Genomic DNA, 22,244 nt, shown 5'->3' with positions numbered 1-22,244 from the left:
CACTTTTATGTGGAATTTTAAAATAAAGTCAAACAGCTATATAGAAAACATATGTGGTGGTTGCCAGAGGTGAGGGTTGGTAGTGGGGAAAATGGGTGAAGGTAGTCAAAAGGTATAAACTTTTCAGTTATAAAATAAATAAGATACAGAACTATAATATACATCACTGTAACTATAGTTAATAATACTATATTGTATATCTGAAAGCTGCTGAGAGTAAATCTTAAAAGACTCATCACAAGAAAAAAATGTTAACTCTGTGGTAACAGGTATTAATAACTAGACTTGTGATCATTTCACAATATATATATGTACTGAATGTTATGCACTTGAAACTAATGTAATATGGTAACTATACCTCAATTTTTTTTAATTTTAAAAGAGAGACTGTTTTAAAAAGATAGACTGATTTAAAAAAACACATTATTGAATGGTTGTTGCCTGCCAGAGGTACTGAGTATTTCTGTTTAAAAAAAGAAAGTGGAGTCTCATAACAATTCAAGTCCAATTGATAGCTATTTCTTCCTCTTGGTTGTCTGCTAGAGCATCCCAAATACTTCTGGCCTTCACTTCTGAAAGAAGGTACTTAAATTCCAGCAATTTCTCAGGGTTCAGAAGATATAAATAATCGCAAATTTGGCAGGGTGCCAGCCATGAAGGTCTGCTACTCCTGAAATGAATTGATTTTATGAGAAATCTGGGTTTCCCCAGTGGCTCACCAGTAAAGAATTCGCCTATACTGTGGGAGCCACAGGAGACATTCAATCCCTGGGTCAGGAACATCCTCTGCACAGAGACCCACTCCAGTATTCTTGCCTGGAAAATCCCATGGACAGAGGAGCCTGGTAGGCTACAGTCCACAAGGTCACAAAGAGTTGGACATGACTGAAGCATCTTGGCACAGCACATTATGAGAAATTTACTGATAGCATCAGATATTTTGATGTGAACTCAAATCAGGCTACTCATTTACTGATGGTTTCCACTCTCAAACTGTACAAATTACTATACAACTTGTTATAACTTGAAAGATCAATCTCATCATATCAATACAAAAACCCTTAAGATTTTCTACAGAATTCATTAGTACATTTAAAAAAATACTAATTTGCAAAAGACCTGATATTTTATATCTGATAAGAGACTTACTCAAAGTAATAAAGAACTTTTAAAACTCAGAAAACAACTATATCAAAAACTGAACAAGAGACCTAAATTCAGCAAAGATATTCAGATGGCAAAATAAGCATATGAAAAGATGCTGAACACTATGTCATAAGGGAACTGTAAACTGTATCAACGAGATAACACTGGACACCTATTAGCATGGCCAAAATCCCAAACACTGGCAAGGATGTGGAGCAAGGGAAACTCTCATTCATGGTTGATGAAGGAAAGAGAAACAGCCAAATTTATGCAAGCATTTAGTTTATAATCAAATTTATGCAAGCATTTAGCTTATAATAAAGGTGTAGAATTTTTTTTTTAAACCTTGCCATGCAGCTTGTTAGGCATGTTAAGATGCTTATAAAATGTTTATCAGGGCTTCCCTGGTGGTCCAGTGGTCCCTGGTGGTCCAGATTCAATCCCTGCTCCAGGAAGAGGCCACACGCTTCAGGGCAACTGAGCCCATGAGCCCAGGCTCTAGAGCCCGAGAACCACAATTACTGAGCCCACACATGGAAACTACTGGAGCCTGCACACCCTAGAATCCATGCTCTGCAGCAAGAGAAGCCACCGCAATGAGAAGCCTACACACCACAACTGGAGAGTAATCCTCCCTTGCCATAACTAGAGAAAAGCCCACACAGCAACAAAGACCCAGTACAGCCAAAAATAAACAAATAAATGAGTCTTTTAAAAAAAAAAGATGTTTTAAGATATTAAGATGTTTAATTAAGATGTTAAGACATTCAAGATTGCCAGGAGAAATATCAACAACCTCAGATACAGAGATACCACTTTAGTGGCAGAATGTGAAGAGGACTAAATAGTGTCTTGATGAAGGTGAGAGGAGAGTGAAAAAGCTGGCTTAAAACTCAATATTGAAAAAGCAAAGATCATAGCATTCAGTCCCATTGCTTCATGGCAAATAGATGGGGGGAAAGTAGAAATGGTGAGTTTTCATTTTCTTCAGTTTCAAAATCACTGCAGATGGTGACTGCAGCCACAAAATTAAAAGACGCTTGCTCCTTGGAAGGAAAGGTATGACAAACCTAGACAGCGTATGAAAAAGCAGAGATATCACTTTGTCAGTAAAGGTCCACATAGTCAAAGCTATGGTTTTTCCAGCAGTCATATACATATGTAAGAGGTGGACGATAAAGAAGGCTGAGTGCTGAAGAATTGACGCTTTTATTTTTTTTTTTATTTTTTTTTTTTTTTTAGAATTGACGCTTTTAAATTGTGGTGCTGGAAAAGACTCTTGAGAGTCCTGTGGACTGCAAGATCAAACCAGTCAGTCCTAAAGGAAATCAACCCTGAATATTCATTGGAAGGACTGATGCTGAAGGTAAAGCTCCAATACTTCAGCCACCTGATATGAAGAGCCGACTCACTGGAAAAGACCCTGATGGGAGGAAAAGATTGAGGGCAAGAGGAGAAGGGGGCGACAGAGGATGAGATGACTGAATGGCATCACTGACTCAATGGACCTGAGTTTGAGCAAACTCAGGGAGACAGTGAAGGACAGGGAAGCCTGGCGTGCTACAGTCCATGGGGTTGCAAAGAGTTGGACACAACTTAGCGACTGAACAACAACAAAGATATTCAACATTGAGCAGAACTTCTAGGTATAGGAATCTAAAGTTGCGAGAGATCTGGACTAGGGTATAAACTTGGGAGCCTTTAGCTGAGAGATGGTATTTAAAACCATTAGACTAAATGAAATTACCAATGGGTAAATGAAAATTAGTGACTTGAGAAAACTGGGCCCTGGGCTATACTAAATTTCAGAACACAAAAAGCAATCAGCAAAGGGATACAACAGCCAGTCAAGGAGGAAAAAAAACAAGAGGAGTAAGATATCCTGAAAGCCAAATGAAGACAGTGTATCAGTGGAGCAAAGAGACAAGAACAGAATCAATAACCATGAACAGATGAAAAGAGATTAATCTAATATGCCAGTGAAAGAAAGTAAGAATACTAGTTACATACAAGTCCAATAAAACTAAGTCCAGGAGCAGCTTAAATTCTGTGAAATGTTTTCCAGTTCAACAACTCAGAAAAGCTAGGTAACTTAGTCAAAGTTACACTGCTATTAACAGGCAAAGCCTAAACACAAATCTTTGATTCCTTACTATATGTATGTTAGCATATGATTTAGAATGAAAACATGCTGAAGAAAATTTCCTCATCCATTAAGGATCTTATTTTAAAAAGTGTTAACAAAACTTTGAAACATGTCTTAGAAAAATGCTTTGTACACTCACTGAAATTATTTTTAAAATGTTATTACTAAAAATTGTTGACAGTGAAAATAATTTACTTCTTAAATGACATTCATGGGTTTTCCATAATTATGTAAAGATTCCATGTTCTTCAGAAAATATCTGGGACATACACGGCTTTAAAAGAACAAAATTCAACCATAAAACCACCAGTCACCTCAGGTGACACTGTAATTTGTTTCCTTCCAGAAAAGTATTTAAAAATAAGGTATTCTGTATCTACTTCTCTATTCAATGATGGTTCCTGATCTCCACTGAAAGAATGTATGTTCTTGGGACTTGGAATCAAGGCGAACACATGTATCAGCAAAGACAGTGAACTATGGTTTCTGGTATCAAAGGAATACATGAAGCAATCAGAACTGTAATCTAGTACATACATGGGTCCCCACCCCCTGGGCCGCGGTCTGCTTAGGATCCTAGCCTGTGAGGATCACCTCACAGCAGAGGTGAGCGGCAGGCGGACAAGCGAGCAATGCTTCATCCGCCACTGCTCTCATCACCACCCGAACCACCAAATCCATGGAAAAACTCTCTTCCATGAAACCAGTCCCTAATGCCAAAAAGGTGGGGGACTGTTGATCTAGTACACTTAACACAGACATTTTTAAGACCCTACATTTCTTACCTGGTTATTTTCTTCATCCTCAAATACAAAATCTTGCTGCATAACTTCATTGTCTAAATTAGTGCTAGCCACAGGTTCTGAACAGTCTCTGTTATGTTCACTGGCATTAATAATACCATCAGCAATATCAACCCTAGTAATGAAGATTAAAAAGTCAGATCAGGCCACATGTTGAATATGTAATGCCTTTTAAATAAATAAATAAAAGTAACAATCTGAAACTTCTCCTTGTGGGAGAAAATGTACCTTTTCCATAAAGATTCAGTTTATTTAGCATGTCAAGTTAGACTATAGAGGGTTCAAAGTTTATTTCTGTCCCTCCATGGAATGTTGTGAGGAACTACCTTATGTATTATCCAATTTGAATATTTTCACAAGCAAATGAATGGCTTTAAAAATAATTTATGTACCAAAACAGTGATCTCCCTTACAAACACATACTCTAAATCATAATAACAACCTGTTTGCAGATTAAAACCCAAGTCTAGCACTGGGCAACATAGAGTTCAACACCTTTTCAACTACAACAGGAATAGCGTCCTACTGCAGATTTTTTCATCTTATATAATTTAGAATATGTAAAACACTGCAGGTTGTTTATAAAGATGATACCCCAAGCAGGCAATATGAGAATTCTACCATGAGAGTATGAGTATTTCTATAATATCTGAGCATAGACATAGGTTTTCAGGATCTCTAGCTAAGCCAAAAGGGCAAACTCCAAGAAATCGGCTTATATTATATCCTTCGAAACATTTTTCTACTATTTCTACCATTTAGATACTGCTTCTTTCCTTCATACTCAACTATTTCCTACAGATCCACTTGTACAGTTCAAATAATGCCTTCAAAGCACACAAATCAGGGCCATCATATCACTGCACAGGCTGGTGGTGATGCCATCCATGCAGATTATATGGCACACCTGCGGTTGTACAATCTGGTATTCCATAAACATAGTCCCAGCATTGGTATTTATATCCATTAATTTCTACGTTTCATTTCATATGTGATAGCTAATCTGGTGTATTTGACATATTTGGCCTTTTAAAAATCTAATTCTTAACACAAAAACAAAATTCTACCTAGTTACCTATTTTTTTTTTTTTTTTGGGCCTTCCTATGAATTCTCCAAATTTGGGTACGTCTTTCTTAAGATCATGACCTATGCTGCTCTATAGATCTGTCCCCAAAAGAAAAACTGACCAATGCAAACTATAAAAATCATCTGTGGACTCAGAAGAAAGCACCTCTAGGGCTGAGGTAACAGGAAAGGAGATGAAGCTTTCATCACTTATACAAGTCAGATGAAGAATGGAGTAACATCACACACCACACAGTACATAGGGTACTTTTAACTTGCACAAATCCAATTATTAACAGTTAACCTAAAACAACAGTGTGTAGGGAAGGCAAAGCCTGGAGACAGGATAACAAGTTAAATAGCAAAGGATGACTCCATTCACCAATTCATTCAATGACCATGTGCACTAGGAGTGATGTCAATCTGCTGTCCCAGTACCTATCTATCCAGAAAACTATATGCCATGGTGTGACCATCTGGAAAACAGAATATAGGTCTACTCTTTTTAAAGTTATTTTTCACATAACACAGATCCTAAAGGTAATTATGCCCACTACTTCATCTGGTGTTCACAGGCTTTGTTGGACTCAATGTCTACTATCTTAACAAAAGACTTATGAGATTTTTAATGAGAAGTATATACAATTTATAAGCAAGTATATACAAAGTCATTTTTCCACTTTCAGCAATGCTCAAGTAAGATCAGACACTATCATTAAAGAAAAAACTGTTTTATAAAAGGTGAAACAATTTTATAATTCAACAAAAAATAGTCAAATGTTTTAAAAGTTTCTTACTGGTTATTAGATCCTTCCCCATCACAATTAACACTTCCTGCTTCATTATTACACACCAGACTTTGCTGCTGTAAGTTCTTAAGATCATGATCTATGCTGCTCTGCAGATCAAAAAGGTGCTGTTCCACAGCTGCTCTAATTGTTCTTTCTAAAATGCTATAAAACAGAACACATTTTAGTGAGAAGCAGTCACCCTAACTAGATTATTTGGTCACATAAACACAAACTTTAAAATATACAACCAGTTAAAAAAATATATACAATGGTATTTAAATGAATAGGCTACAGTGGAAAAACAAATACAGAAAAGGAATACATGATAATTGCTTAAACTTTAAAATGAAATTTGCCCAAACAGACATTACACAAATCAATCATGTCAATATTAATACTGACGCAGGAATGATCACTTGTCCCAGTAATTCAGTCCTCACTACAACATATAAAGCCATCTAAAAAGACTTCTCAGGGAATTCCCCAGTGGTCCAGTGATTAGGACTCTGCATTTCCACTGCAGGAAGCACAGGTTCAATCCCTGGTTGGAGAACTAAGATTCCACATGCCGTGCACCGTAGTCAACATAAATAAAGCAGTCATTTGGGGGGAAGGGGGTGGGGCAGGGAACCTCTACTAAAAAAAAGCTCTACTGATGTTCAGTCATTTCAGAAGATTAAAAAAAAATCATCTGAAAAAAAGTATATCAGAGCAATGTGTTCCTTCTTCATTTGTTCTGACTAAAGTATATAAAATACTAACCAGTTTCACTACCTTATGTACAGTCTCTCCTCTAAAGTAAGTATTTACAATAAATACATGCTTTTAATTTCTACAGCTTATTAATATTTTTAAAAGCTTTTTAAGCTGTCTTCTATAAGTATACTACTTACTCTGCAGAGGCTGGTAAGATGCTGATGGGTGATGTATGGGCACTGTAATCAAAGAAAAAAATTAGATATAAAATTTTCAATACTAAATGACTACAAAATGTGGTGAAAACTCCACATTTACACTACCTTGATACACACAGGAGAGCATGCACTAAGTTTTATTTTTCTAATTTTCCAAAGAAACTCTTTTTCACAGAAGACCCTTAAAATACTTATTGTCTGTTTTGTGTGTTAGTTCCTTTGTGTGTTTGGGGGGGGTGGGGGTGGAGGCGCAACTACTTCATCTGGTGCTTACCTGGAAGAACACTGACCTATTTTAAGCCTGAAGGGAAAAAAAACTGACTACTGGGCCAAACAAAAGTATCCACCTAGGACACTATGAAGGCCTCAATGCTGGCCCTGTGCTCCCTGCCAAAAGTAATAGTACATGCTACTACTGAGAGGATATTCTCAAGCTACAAAACGAAAAGGCCAATTAGAAACAAAATTCAGGCTGTATCATTCACTGTGCTGGTAACAGATTTTTCTTAGCAAATTTTAAACCACAGTATCTACTGATATCTATAAAAACATAGATAATTAAAAAAATAAAATAAAATAAAAATTAAAAAAAAACATAGATAATAAACTCATTTTTACCAAAGCTATCAACCATACAACTTGAAACCCACAACGTTAAAATACTGAAAATTAAAGTGTAGGTAAATCACAGAACTAGAACAAATAATTTCACAATTGTATGGAATACAAAAAACCTCGAATAGCCAAAGTAATCTTGAGAAAGAAGAATGGAACTGGAGGAATCAACCTGCCTGACTTCAGACTATACTACAAAGCCACAGTCATTAAGACAGTATGGTACTGGCACAAAGACAGAAATATAGATCAATGGAACAGAATAGAAAGCCCAGAGATAAATCCACGAACCTATGGACACCTTATCTTTGACAAAGGAGGCAAGGATATACAATGAAAAAAAGACAACCTCTTTAACAAGTGGTGCTGGGATAACCGGTCAACCACTTGTAAAAGAATGAAACTAGAACACTTTCTAACACCATACACAAAAATAAACTCAAAATGGATTAAAGATCTAAATGTAAGACCAGAAACTATAAAACCCCTAGAGGAAAACATAGGCAAAACACTCTCCGACATAAATCACAGCAGGATCCTCTATGACCCACCTCCCAGAGTAACGGAAATAAAAGCAAAAACAAACAAATGGGACCTAATGAAACTTAAAAGCTTTTGCACAACAAAGGAAACTATAAGCAAGGTGAAAAGACAGCCCTCGGATTGTGATAATAGCAAACGAAGCAACAAAGGATTAATCTCAAAAATATACAAGCAACTCCTGCAGCTCAATTTCAGAAAAATAAATGACCCAATCAAAAAATGGGCCAAAGAACTAAACAGACATTTCTCCACAGAAGACATACAGATGGCTAACAAACACATGAAAAGATGCTCAACATCACTCATTATCAGAGAAATGCAAATCAAAACCACAATGAGGTACCATTACACGCCAGTCAGGATGGCTGCTATCCAAAAGTCTACAAGCAATAAATGCTGGAGAGGGTGTGGAGAAAAGGGAACCCTCTTACACTGTTGGTGGGAATGCAAACTAGTACAGCCACTATGGAGAACAGTGTGGAGATTTCTTAAAAAACTGGAAATAGAACTGCCATATGACCCAGCAATACCACTTCTGGGCATACACACTGAGGAAACCAGATCTGAAAGAGACACGTGCACCCCAATATTCATTGCAGCACTGTTTATAATAGCCAGGACATGGAAGCAACCTAGATGCCCATCAGCAGATGAATGGATAAGGAAGCTGTGGTACATATACACCATGGAATATTACTCAGCCATTAAAAAGAATTCATTTGAATCAGTTCTAATGAGATGGATGAAACTGGAGCCCATTATACAGAGTGAAGTAAGCCAGAAAGATAAAGAACATTACAGCATACTAACACATATATATGGAATTTAGAAAGATGGTAGTGATAACCCTATATGCAAAACAGAAAAAGAGACATAGATGCACAGAACAGACTTTTGGACTCTGTGGGAGAAGGCGAGGGTGGGATGTTTCAAGAGAATAACATCGAAACATGTATATTATCTATGGTGAAACAGATCACCAGCCCAGGTTGGATGCATGAGACAAGTGCTCGGGCCTGGTGCACTGGGAAGACCCAGAGGGATCGGGTGGAGAGGGAGGTGGGAGGGGGGATCGGGATGGGGAATACATGTAAATCCATGGCTGATTCATGTCAATGTATGACAAAAACCACTACAATATTGTAAAGTAATTAGCCTCCAGCTAATAAAAATAAATGAAAAAAAAATAAAAATAAAAGATTAACATAAAGTGTAGGTAAGGATGTGAAGCAAGTAGAACATTCACATAATGCTGGTGGGAATGTAAAATGTTCCAACCACCCTGGACGCCAGTTGGGCAGCTTTCTTATAAAACCTACTATGTACACAACCCAAAACCTACGGGACTCAGTAAAAGCAGTGCTAAGGGGAAGGGTCATAGCAATACAAGCTTACCTCAAGAAACAAGAGAAAAGTCAAAAAAATAACCTAACTCAACACCTAAAGCAACTAGAAAAGGAAGAAATGAAGAACCCGAGGGTTAGTAGAAGGAAAGAAATCACAAAAACTAGGGCAGAAATAAATTAAAAAGAAACAAAGGAGACCATAGCAAAAATCAACAAAGCTAAAAGCTGGTTCTTTGAGAAGATAAATAAAATAGGCAAACCATTAGCCAGACTCATCAAGAAAAAAAGGGAGAAGAATCAAATCAACAAAATTAGAAATGAAAATGGAGAAATCACAACAGACAACATAGAAATACAAAGGATCATAAGAGACTACTATCAGCAACTATATGCCAATAAAATGGACAACTTGGAAGAAATGGACAAATTCTTAGAAAAGTATAACTTTCCAAAACTGAACCAGGAAGAAACAGAAAATCTTAACAGATCCATCACAAGCATGGAAATCGAAACTGTAATCAGAAATCTTCCAGCAAACGAAAGCTCAGGACCAGACGGCTTCACAGCTGAATTCTACCAAAAATTTAAAGAACAGCTAACACTCATCCTCAAACTCTTCCAGAAAGTTGCAGAGGAAGGTAAACTTCCAAACTCATTCTATGAGGCCACCATCACCCTAATACCAAAACCAGACAAAGATGCCACAAAAAAAAGAAAACTACAGGCCAATATCACTGATGAACATAGATGCAAAAATCCTTAACAAAATTCTAGCAAACAGAATCTAACAACATATTAAAAAGATCATACATCATGACCAAGTGGGCTTTATCCCAGGGATGCCAGGATTCTTCAATATCTGCAAATCAATCAATGTAATACACCACATTAACAAACTGAAAGATAAAAACCATATGATTATCTCAATAGATGCAGAGAAAGCTTTTGACAAAATTCAACATCCATTTATGATAAAAACCCTCCAGAAAGCAGGAACAGAAGGAACATACTTCAACATAATAAAAGCTATATGACAAACCCATAGCAAACATTATCCTCAATGGTGAAAAATTGAAAGCATTCCCCCTAACATCAGGAACAAGACAAGGATGCCTACTCTCACCACTATTCAAAATAGTTTTGGATGTTTTGGTCACAGCAATCAGAGCAGAAAAAGAAATAAAAGGAATCTAGATTGGAAAAGAAGTAAAACTCTCACTGTTTGCAAATGACATGATCCTCTACATAGAAAACCCTAAAGACGCCACCAGAAAATTATTAGAGCTAATCAATGAATATAGTAAAGTTGCAGGATATAAAATTAACACACAGAAATCCCTTGCATTCCTATACACTAACAATGAGAAAACAGAAAGAGAAATTAAGGAAACAATTCCATTCACCATTGCAACGAAAAGAATAAAATACTTAGGCATATATCTACCTAAAGAAACAAAAGACCTATATATAGAAAACTATAAAACACTGATGAAAGAAATCAAAGAGGACACAAATAGATGGAGAAATATACTATGTTCATGGATCAGAAGAAGAAATATAGTGAAAATGAGTATACCACGCAATCTATAGATTCAATGCAATCCCTATCAAGCTACCAATGGTATTTTTCAGAGAACTATAACAAATAATTTCACAATTTGTATGGAAATACAAAAAACCTCGAATAGCCAAAGTAATCTTGAGAAAGAAGAATGGAACTGGCGGAATCAACCTGCCTGTCTTCAGACTATACTACAAAGCCACAGTCATCAAGAAAGCATGGTACTGGCACAAAGACAGAAATATAGATCAATGGAACAGAATAGAAAGCCCAGAGATAAATCCACACACCTACTGACATCTTATCTTTGACAAATGAGGCAAGAATATACAATGGAGAAAAGACCATCTCTTTAACAAGTGGTGCTGGGAAAACTGGCCAACCACTTGCAAAAGAATGAAACTAGAACACTTTCTAACACCATACACAAAAATAAACTCAAAATGGATTAAAGATCTAAACGTAAGACCAGAAACTATAAAACTCCTAGAGGAAAACATAGGCAAAACACTCTGACATAAATCACAGCAGGATCCTCTATGACCCTTTGCTATAAAAGCAAAAATAAACAAATGGGACCTAATGAAACTTAAAAACTTTTGCACAACGAAGAAAACTATAAGCAAGGTGAAAAGACAGCCTTCAGAATGAGAGAAGAGCAAATGAAGCAACAGACAAAGAACTAATTTCAAAAATATACAAGCAACTCCTGCAGCTCAATTCCAGAAAAATAAATGACCCAATCAAAAAATGGGCCAAAGAACTAAAGAGACATTTCTCCAACAAAGACATACAGATGGCTAACAAACATATAAAAAGATGCTCAATATCACTCATTATCAGAGAAATAAAAATCAAAACCACAATGAGGTACCATCTCACGCCAGTCAGAATGGCTGCTATCAAAAAGTCTACAAACAATAAATGCTGGAGACAGTGTGGAGAAAAACGAACCCTCTTCCACTGTTGGGGGGAATGCAAACTAGTTCAGCCACTATGGAGAACAGTGTGAAATTCCTTAAAAAACTGAAAATAGAACTGCCATACAACCCAGCAATCCCACTGCTAGGCATACACACCAAGGAAACCAGAACTGAAAGAGACATGTGCACCCCAATGTTCATCGCAGCACTATTTACAGTAGCCAGGACATGGAAGCAACCCAGATGTCCATTGGCAGGCTAATGGATAAGAAAGCTGTGGTACATAAACACAATGGAATATTACTCAGCCATTAAAAAGAATGCATTTGAATCAGTTCTAATGAGGTGGATGAAACTGGAGCCTGTTATACAGAGTGAAGTAAGTCAGAAAGAAAAAACACCAATACAGTATATTAACGCATATATAGGGAATTTAGAAAGATGGTAACGACAACCCTATATGCAAGACGGCAAAAGAGACACAGATGTAAAGAACAGTCTTTTGGACTCTGTGGGAGAAGGCAAGGGTGGGATGATTTGAGAGGGTAGCGTTACAACGTGTATATTATCATATGTGAGGCAAATCGCCGGTCTAGGTTTGATGCATGACACAGGATGCTCAGGGCTGGTGCACTGGGATGACCCTGGGGGATGGGATGAGGAGGGAGGTGGGAGGGGGCTTCTGGATGGGGAACACATGTGTGCCCATGGCTGGCTGAGTCGTGTCGATGTTTGGCAAAAACCACTACAATATTGTAAAGTAATTAGCATCCAATTAAAAATAAAAAAAAAAAAAAAAAACACAACCTACTATGTGATCCAGCAATTTTACTTTTGTGTATTTGCTCAAAAGAAATGAAAGTTTAAGTCCACACAAAACTTCTACAAGCATAGCAGCTTTATTCAAAACAGCCAAAAATAGTCATCAACTCCATTATAGGTTGACTGCATATAACAACCTATAGGTAATTGCATAAACAAAGTGTGGAATATCCCTACAATGGAATATACTTAGAATTTTTTAAAATAAGTCTTGAATAACTGACACATGCAATAATATGAATCTCAAAAAACATTATACAAAGCAAAAAGAGCAAGACACAAGAGTACCTACTCTATGAGATTCCATTTATATGAAATTCTAAAACAGGCAAAATTCTATGCCTATGTAGTGACAGAATGCAGATCAGCAGTTGCTTGGGGCCAGAAATTGCAGGGAGCAGGGAGAGAGCTATTCTAAAGCAGCAAGGGAAGAGACAGAAACAGTCTCTATCTTGACTGCTCTGGCTGTTAACAGATACATCAATGGCGCACATGGTAAAGAATCTGCCTACAGAGCAAAAGATCCGGGCTTGATCCCTGGGTCAAGAAGATCCAAGATCCTCTGGAGAAGGGAATGGCTACCCAACCCAGTATTCTTGCCTGAAGAATTCCACGGACAGAGGAGCCTAGCAGGCTACAGTCCACGGGATCGCAAAGAGTCAGACACGACTGAGCGACTATCAGCACTTATAAAATGAATACATTTTATTGTGTGAAAAATACATCTCAGAAAAGTCAATCTTCTAAGGAAAAAAATCAGTAAGAGGAAAAAACTAATGTACAATAATCAAAGTTAGATAGTGGCTACCATGGGAGGAGAGAGATTGGTAGCACTTGAGAAGGGACAGGAGCAAGAATTGTTGCTTAATTATGCTATGATTATACAAATATGATTATACAAATTTCAGTTCATTGAGTAATTCAATGACCTTATGATTTGTGAACTTTTCTGTATGCATGTGATTCCTTAATGAAAAGAATCGTTTTTAAAAGTAAATTTAAATTAGTTTTATGAAAATACTCTGTAAAATGTGCGAACACAAACTCTAACCAACATGAGGGAGAAAGAAGGTCTATCAGGTTAATATTATCAGGACTGTCTGTAGGAAACCAAATAAACACCATTTACCATGCATCCAATAATCTTCAGGTCTCCCTTAACACATCAGTAGCAAACTGCACAACTGCTTTATCAGACAACACTAACCATCCTGGTTTGGCACACATAACCTCTCTAGTTAAAAAAAAAAGTTTTTTTTAACTGCCAATATTTTGCTACTTTTCATGAATGAATTCAGCTCAGTTCAGTTGATCAGTCATGTCCAACTCTTTGTGACCCCATGGACTGCAGCACACCAGGTTTCCCTGTCGTTCGCCATCTCCCGGAGCCTGTTCAAACTCATGTCCATCGAATCAGTGATGGCATCCAACCATCTCATCCTCTGTCGTCCCCTTCTCCTCCTGCCTTCAATCTTGCCCAGCATCAGGGTGTTTTCCAATGAGTCTTCGCATCAGGTGGCCAAAGTACTGGAGCTTCAGCATCAGTCCTTCCAATGAATATTCAGGATTGATTTCCTTTAGAATTGACTGGTTGGATCTCCTTACTGTCCAAGGGACTCTCAAGAGTCTTCTCCAACATCACAGTTCAAAAACATGAATTCTTCAGTGCTCAGCCTTCTTTATGGTCCAACTCTCATATCCATACATGATTACTAGAAAAACCATAGCTTTGACTAGACAGACCTTTGTTGGCTAAGTAATGTCTCTGCTTTTTGATATGCTGCCTAGGTTTGTCATAGCTCTTCTTCCAAGGAGCAAGTGTCTTTTAATTTCATGGCTGCAGTCACCATGTGCAGTGATTTTGGAGCCCAAAAAATTAAAGTCACTCACTGTTTCCCAATCCATGAAGTGATGGGACCAGATGCCATGATCTTCATTTTTTTTAATGTTGAGTTTTAAACCAGCTTTTTCACTCTCCTCTTTGACTTTCATCAAAAGGCTCTTTAGTTCCTCTTCACTTTCTGCCATAAGGGTGGTGTCACCTGCATATCTGAGGTTATTGTTATTTCTCCTGGCAATCTTCATTCCAGATTGTGCTTCATCCAGGCTTGCATTTCACATGATGTACGCTGCATATAAGTTAAATACAGTGACATTACACAGCCTCGACGTACTCCTTTTCCAATTTGGAACCAGTCCATTGTTCCATGTCCAGTTCTAACTGTTGCTTCTTGACCTGCATACAGATTTCTCAGAAGGCAGGTAAGGTAGACTGGTATTCCCACCTCTTTCAGAATTTTCCACAGTTTGCTGTGATCCACACAGTCAAAGGCTTTCACATAGTCAATAAAGCAGAAGTAGACGTTTTTCTGGAACTCTCTTGCTTTTTCAATGATCCAATGGATGTTGGCAACTGGTTCCTCTGCCTTTTCTAAAACCAGCTTGAACATCTGGAAGTTCTTGGTTCATGTATTGTTGAAGCCTGGCTTGGAGAATTTTGAGCATTACTTTACTAGCATTTGAGATGAGTGCAACTGTGTTTTAGTCTGAACATTCTTTGGCATTGGAATGAAAACTGACCTTTTCCAGTCCTATGGCCACTGATGAGTGCTCCAAACTTGCTGCCATATTGAGTGCAGCACTTTCACAGCATCATCTTTTGGGCTCTGAAGTAGCTCAGCTGGAATTCCTTCACCTCCACTAGCTTTGTTCACAGTGATGCTTCCTAAGGCCCACTTGACTTCACATTCCAGGATGTCTGGTTCTAGGTGAGTGATCACACCATCATGGTTATTTGGGTCATTAAGATCTTTTTTGTATAGTTCTTCTGTGTATTCTAGCCACCTCTTCACAATATGTTCTGCTTCTGTTAGGTCTACACCATTTCTGTCCTTTACTGTGCCCATCTTTGCATGAAATGTTCCCTTGGTATCTCTATAATTTTCTTGACAAGATCGCTAGTCTTTCCCATTCTATTGTTTTCCTCTATTTCTCTGCATTGATCACTTATAGGAAAACTTTCTTATCTCTCCTTGCTATTCTTTGGAGCTCTGCATTCAGATGCATTCTCCTTTCCCTTTTCTTTTCTCAGCTACTTGTAAGGCCTCCTCAGACAACCTTTTGCCTTTTTGGCATTTCTTTTTCTTGGGGATGGTTTTGATCACTGCCTCCTGTACAGTGTCACAAACCTTCATCCATTGTTTTTTAGGCACTCTGTCTATCAGATCTAATCCCTTGAATCTATTATTCATGATATTATATTCTTAGCGAAATGCTTTCATGCTGATACCCTCAAGTAAAGTACCTAATTTTTTTTATATTTAAATGAAATCATTTCATCATTTTCATTTCTGAAATCAGGAAAAGGTGGCGGGGGGGGGGGGGGGGGGGGGCAGGACGGGAATCACATATATGTGCACAAAGAACAGTGTAGCCATTAGTTTCTTCCTAGCAGTTTCAGATGAGCTGAAAGTTAGTAACTTTCGCAGAAAAAAAAAATACAAATATGGCAAATCAAGCTTTCCCCAAAGAGTGTTTAAATGTCAACTAGGCTATCAGGTATTTTTCTGATATTCCACTACAATGGTGTGTTGATTTTTCATTTTGATTATGAGTTGCTGTTTCATTGTAAAAGTTAAATCTGGTATATTTTCCTCAGTAAGATGAGCACTCTCTAAGTTTAGTAAATTTGTGACCTATTTAGAAACATTCAGTTTACTTTTAATACCTGTTATCCACTGACATGTTGATGTCTGTTGATGTGAAGAAAATTTATAAATCTAACATCATTCTTGTCACCATTTAATTTGTGATTTCTGGTGAGCTCCTTCTTTAACTTACAACAAATTCTCAAAAAGTTCTAATTCTCAACTACTCACTCCATCAATCTGTTACTGAAGCCTTGTGCCATGTTTTACTTTTTCATAGGGCTTACATTGCTGTATTTTTCCAAATTCGCCATTGTTAGCCCTCTATTCATCCTCCCAGAAAAATTTTCTTCCTCTTTTTTATTAGATTAGGTTATCAATAGAATACTAGTGCATACGTGCACAATAGACATTTCACAAAGAATCAAATAAAAGATAAATAATCACTCAATACAATATCACTGATCATCAGGGAAATGCAAATCAAAACCACAAAGAGAAACCTCATACCTATCAGTATGGCTATCATCAAAAAGAATACAAATTAATTATCCTTCAATAAAAAATAAAATTAATTTTTTAAAAAAAGAATACACATTAACAAATGTTGGTGAGGATGCGGAGAAAAGGGAACCCAAGTATACTATTAGGGCTTCCCTGGTGGCTCAGTGGTAAAGAATCTGCCTGTCAATGCAGGAGATGTGGGTTCAATCCCTGTGTTGGGAAGATCCCCTGAAGAAGGAAATGGCAACCCACTCGAGTATTCCTGCCTGGGAAATCCCATGGACAAAGGAGCCTGGCAGGATACAGTCTATGAGAATGCAAAAAAGTTGGACACAACTAAGTGACTAAACAACAGCAGCACACTGTTGGTGGGAATGTAAATTTGTGCAGCCACTATGGAAAACAGTATGGAGGCTTCCAAAAAACCTAAAAGTCAAAACTACCTTATGACCCAGAAATTCCACTCCTGGGTACATATCCAAAAAAAAAAAAAAAAAAAAACCACACTAATTTGAAAAGATACACAAACCCCAATATTCATAATAGCATTATCTACAATTGCCAAGATATGAAAGAAACCTAAAGGTTCATGAACAGATGAATGGATAAAGAAGCTGTGGTACATGTATACATACATACACACATATACGTATAATGGAATCCTACTTAGTCATAAAAAAAGAACAGATTTTGTCATCTGCAGCACATGGATAGATTAGGAGGGCATTATGCTAAGTGAAATAAGTCGTATAAACAAAGAAAAATACTATTATGATATCGCTTATATGTAGAATATAAAAAATAATACAAAAGAATACATATATAAAATAAAAACAGACTCAACAGACATAGAAAACAAACTTATGGTTATGAAAGGGGAAAGGGGGAGAACGGAGGGATAAATTAGGAGTATGGGATTAACAGATACACAACCCTACATATAAAACAGACAAACAACAAGGATTTACTGTATAGCACAGAGAACTGTATTCAATATCTTGTAATAACCAGGAAAAAATCTGGACAAAAATATATATACATATAACTGAACCACTTTGCTGTACACTTGAAACACCATATTATAATCAACTATATGTCAATAAAAAACTTTTTAAAATTTTACTGTATTTGCATATTTTTAAGAAATATCAGCAAATAAAAAATATAAAATGGACTAGGCTACACAGAGTCAATGTATCATTTTTAAACTACTAATGTTCATAAAGATTAGGAAACACAACATGAGAAAGTACATAAATTATGTGTGCAACCATGTTTCAAAAGGCTTATATTTAATAAATGTTTTTATAATTATACACATACACCAATAAAAGATTAAACTAGAATATGGGAGCTTTCTTAATACCCCTTAAACAGGGATGTGATCCATGGACCTCTTATCTATCAGACTCTCCTGAAGTGACAGTGTTACTTTATTGGAGATTTGGACCCTATTCTAGACTTCAAATAACCACAAAACCAAAGTAAATAAGACAGTATAGTACTGGCACAAGAACAGACATATGGAATAGAAACAGACCCATGCCTGATTTAGAACAGAGGTGCCACTATAGAAAGCAGGGGAAAAAATAGTCTTTTCAAAAATGAGTACTGCAATAATGTGGTACCTAGAATGAAAAGGGTAACTTAGCAACTGTCACACATTGCAGACAAATCAATCCCAGGTAGATTTCAGACCTAAACAAGGAAGGTGAAAGATACAGCTTTTACAAGACAGGCGTATATAGCTAGGAAAAGATTTCTTAAACTGGCACAAAGAGCATTAACCACAAGGAAAAGAATGGATAAAGAAGATGTGGTACATGTATACATACATACACACATGTATAATGGAATCCTCCTTAGCCATAAAATAAAGAACAGAATTTTGCCAGAATTTTTTATCTACAATTATAATTGGGAATTATTCATCAGAAGGCACAATATGAGAAGGAAAAGGTATAACACAATGAGAAAAATACATTTACAACACTTATTTTTTAAGGGCTCCTGAAAAGGGCTCCTTTTTCAGTAAGAAAGAAAAGTCAATAAAAAATAGAAAAGATACTTAGCCAGGCACCTCACAAATATGAAAAGGGGATTAATCTTATTAAAATGACAATGAAATACTCAATGTGAAGCAATGGGAATGCTTACACACTGTTAATGAGAATGTGAACTGGAAAAGCACCATGAAAAACAATTCAGCAATAGTTACTCAAGTTTAAAGACAGTAAATGTGCATGCATGTACCAGAAGATGTGTACAACAATGCACATAGCATGTTACTCACAATTGTCAAAAATAAAAATGATCTAATTGCCCAGCAACAGTAAATTGGATCACTGTGGTGTAATCATATAACGGAATACTTTACAGCAATGAAATGAATAAACCACAGTGACATGTGACCACATAGAGAAATCTCTCATAAAATGTTCAGTGAAAGAAGCTGCATCAAGAAAACATATAGAGCAAGATATAATTTTCATGAAGCACCAAAATATATAAAAAAGTGATTGCCATAAAAGTAAGGAGATCATGATTGCACGAGCTACTGGGGTGCTTTCAGTGTTTATTTCCAACTCTAGAATATTTGAATACTTGCTTTTTACTAACCTGTTTTGATATACATTTCTGTACGTATGATTTCTTTCCCAGTTCAAAAAAAGAGCTTTAAGAAAGGAGATTCTAAAAAAAAAAAAAAAAAAAAGAAAGGAGATTCTTCAGTTCCTCTCCAAACCTGAGGTAGGACCTAAGAGTTTTTATTTTTAAGAAGCATCAGTGATGATTCTTATCCATAATAACAAATGTAAGAAACACTGGCCAAGAGCTATCTAGCCTCTCAAAAGATTAAACTTTAATCATATTTTCCACCTATCCAAAGAAGTCAAACAGAAAAAAAGTTCTAATGGTCTTAAATTTGGTGGGTAGGCAGAGGATTTGATCTTTCAATTTCCTATCCTTTTTAAATGCTACTGGAATTAAAATGTATGTAAAAATATTCATCAGCAAATCAGAATATTAGAATGAAAGTAAACATTCTTTGGCCCTGAAGAACAGGCTAGGACAATCAAATAAATAGCTATTTTCTGGCTATTCTACCCAAAGCAATCTATAGATTCAATGCAATCCCTATCAAGCTACCAACGGTATTTTTCACAGAACTAGACCAAAGAATTTCACAATTTGTATGGAAATACAAAAAACCTCGAATAGCCAAAGTAATCTTGAGAAAGAAAAATGGAACTGGAGGAATCAACCTGCCTGACTTCAGACTCTACTACAAAGCCACAGTCATCAAGACAGTGTGGTACTGGCACAAAGACAGAAATATAGACCAATGGAACAGAATAGAAAGCCCAGAGATAAATCCACGAACCTATGGACACCTTATCTTTGACAAAGGAGGCAAGGATATACAATGGAAAAAAGACAACCTCTTTAACAAGTGGTGCTGGGAAAACTGGTCAACCACTTGTAAAAGAATGAAACTAGAACACTTTCTAACACCATACACAAAAATAAACTCAAAATGGATTAAAGATCTAAATGTAAGACCAGAAACTATAAAACTCCTAGAGGAGAACATAGGCAAAACACTCTCCGACATAAATCACAGCAAGATCCTCTATGACCCACCTCCCAGAATATTGGAAATAAAAGCAAAACTAAACAAATGGGATCTAATGAAACTTAAAAGCTTTTGCACTACAAAGGAAACTATAAGTAAGGTGAAAAGACAGCCTCAGATTGGGAGAAAATAATAGCAAATGAAGAAACAGACAAAGGATTAATCTCAAAAATATACAAGCAACTCCTGCAGCTCAATTCCAGAAAAATAAATGACCCAATCAAAAAATGGGCCAAAGAACTAAACAGACATTTCTCCAAAGAAGACATACAGATGGCTAACAAACACATGAAAAGATGCTCAACATCACTCATTATCAGAGAAATGCAAATCAAAACCACAATGAGGTACCATTACACGCCAGTCAGGATGGCTGCTATCCAAAAGTCTACAAGCAATAAATGCTGGAGAGGGTGTGGAGAAAAGGGAACCCTCTTACACTGTTGGTGGGAATGCAAACTAGTACAGCCACTATGGAGAACAGTGTGGAGATTCTTAAAAAACTGGAAATAGAACTGCCATATGACCCAGCAATCCCACTTCTGGGCATACACACTGAGGAAACCAGATCTGAAAGAGACACGTGCACCCCAATGTTCATCGCAGCACTGTTTATAATAGCCAGGACATGGAAGCAACCTAGATGCCCATCAGCAGATGAATGGATAAGGAAGCTGTGGTACATATACACCATGGAATTTTACTCAGCCGTCAAAAGGAATTCATTTGAACCAGTCCTAATGAGATGGATGAAACTGGAGCCCCTTATACAGAGTGAAGTAAGCCAGAAAGATAAAGAACATTACAGCATACTAACACATATATATGGAATTTAGAAAGATGGTAACGATAACCCTATATGCAAAACAGAAAAAGAGACACAGAAATACAGAACAGACTTTTGAACTCTGTGGGAGAAGGTGAGGGTGGGATGTTTCAAAAGAACAGCATGTATACTATCTATGGTGAAACAGATCACCAGCCCAGGTGGGATGCATGAGACAAGTGCTCCGGCCTGGTGCACTGGGAAGACCCAGAGGAATCGGGTGGAGAGGGAGGTGGGAGGGGGGATCGGGATGGGGAATAAGTGTAAATCTATGGCTGATTCATATCAATGTATGACAAAACCCACTGAAATGTTGTGAAGTAATTAGCCTCCAACTAATAAAAAAATAAAAAAAAAAAAAAATAAATAGCTATTTTCAGTAGGAACCTTCTCCCTAACAAAAAGCTACAGTAAACAAATCAAATACATAGATTTTGTACTGAATGAGTCAGACAGGCTACAAAGTTGACTGTAAAACTGTTTTCAAAATTCCTGAAGGGCAAAGGACTGATTTAGTTTTCATATTTCAAATAATTTAATTATTCTTTATTTTCAAATTTTTGCCAAGTTCTGTGGGAAATAAAGTACTTATGTACAAACCAAAGCTAACACAAACCTATGGCTAAAAAAGAAAACGATTTTTTGGCTATGCATCTGCAGCAGAATCAAAATAATGTTAGGTAGGTGAATTCAAGAATGGTGAATTCTGATTAATAAAGATACACAAAGAATAAATGCTGACAAATTCAAGGTCAAATTACTTAGGTACTATAGACAGATGACATTAAGACCACTTAAAAATCTTTTCATTAAACCACCAGACAAGGAATATCAGACAAAAAGGACAAACAATAAATCACAAAGGTCACACATATTTGAGGCTACAACTAAGTGTAATGTTGAAGACTGTAGTGATTCCCTGACCTTTTTCTCCCTTCTGCTGTGAACTCTATTTTA

General features: G+C 36.7%; 1 protein-coding gene across 5 annotated transcripts in view; it reads right to left on the bottom strand.

Moving 5' to 3' along the window:
- FAM13B (family with sequence similarity 13 member B) overlaps positions 1–22,244 on the bottom strand; it is an 83,905-nt gene that overhangs the window by 25,492 nt on the left and 36,169 nt on the right. For all 5 annotated transcript variants that reach the window (XM_043465416.1, XM_043465419.1, XM_043465417.1 and 2 more), the window contains 3 exons: positions 6,846–6,887; positions 5,959–6,114; positions 4,078–4,210 (listed from right to left, as the gene is read on the bottom strand). In XM_043465416.1, the coding sequence (XP_043321351.1) occupies positions 4,078–4,210; positions 5,959–6,114; positions 6,846–6,887 (331 nt within the window). The remainder of the gene's footprint in view (positions 1–4,077; positions 4,211–5,958; positions 6,115–6,845; positions 6,888–22,244) is intronic.

This window comes from Cervus canadensis, chromosome 4 (genome assembly GCF_019320065.1).
Source record: "Cervus canadensis isolate Bull #8, Minnesota chromosome 4, ASM1932006v1, whole genome shotgun sequence".
Classification (NCBI taxonomy): Eukaryota; Metazoa; Chordata; class Mammalia; order Artiodactyla; family Cervidae; genus Cervus; species Cervus canadensis.
This window is presented reverse-complemented; position numbering and strand designations above follow the sequence as displayed.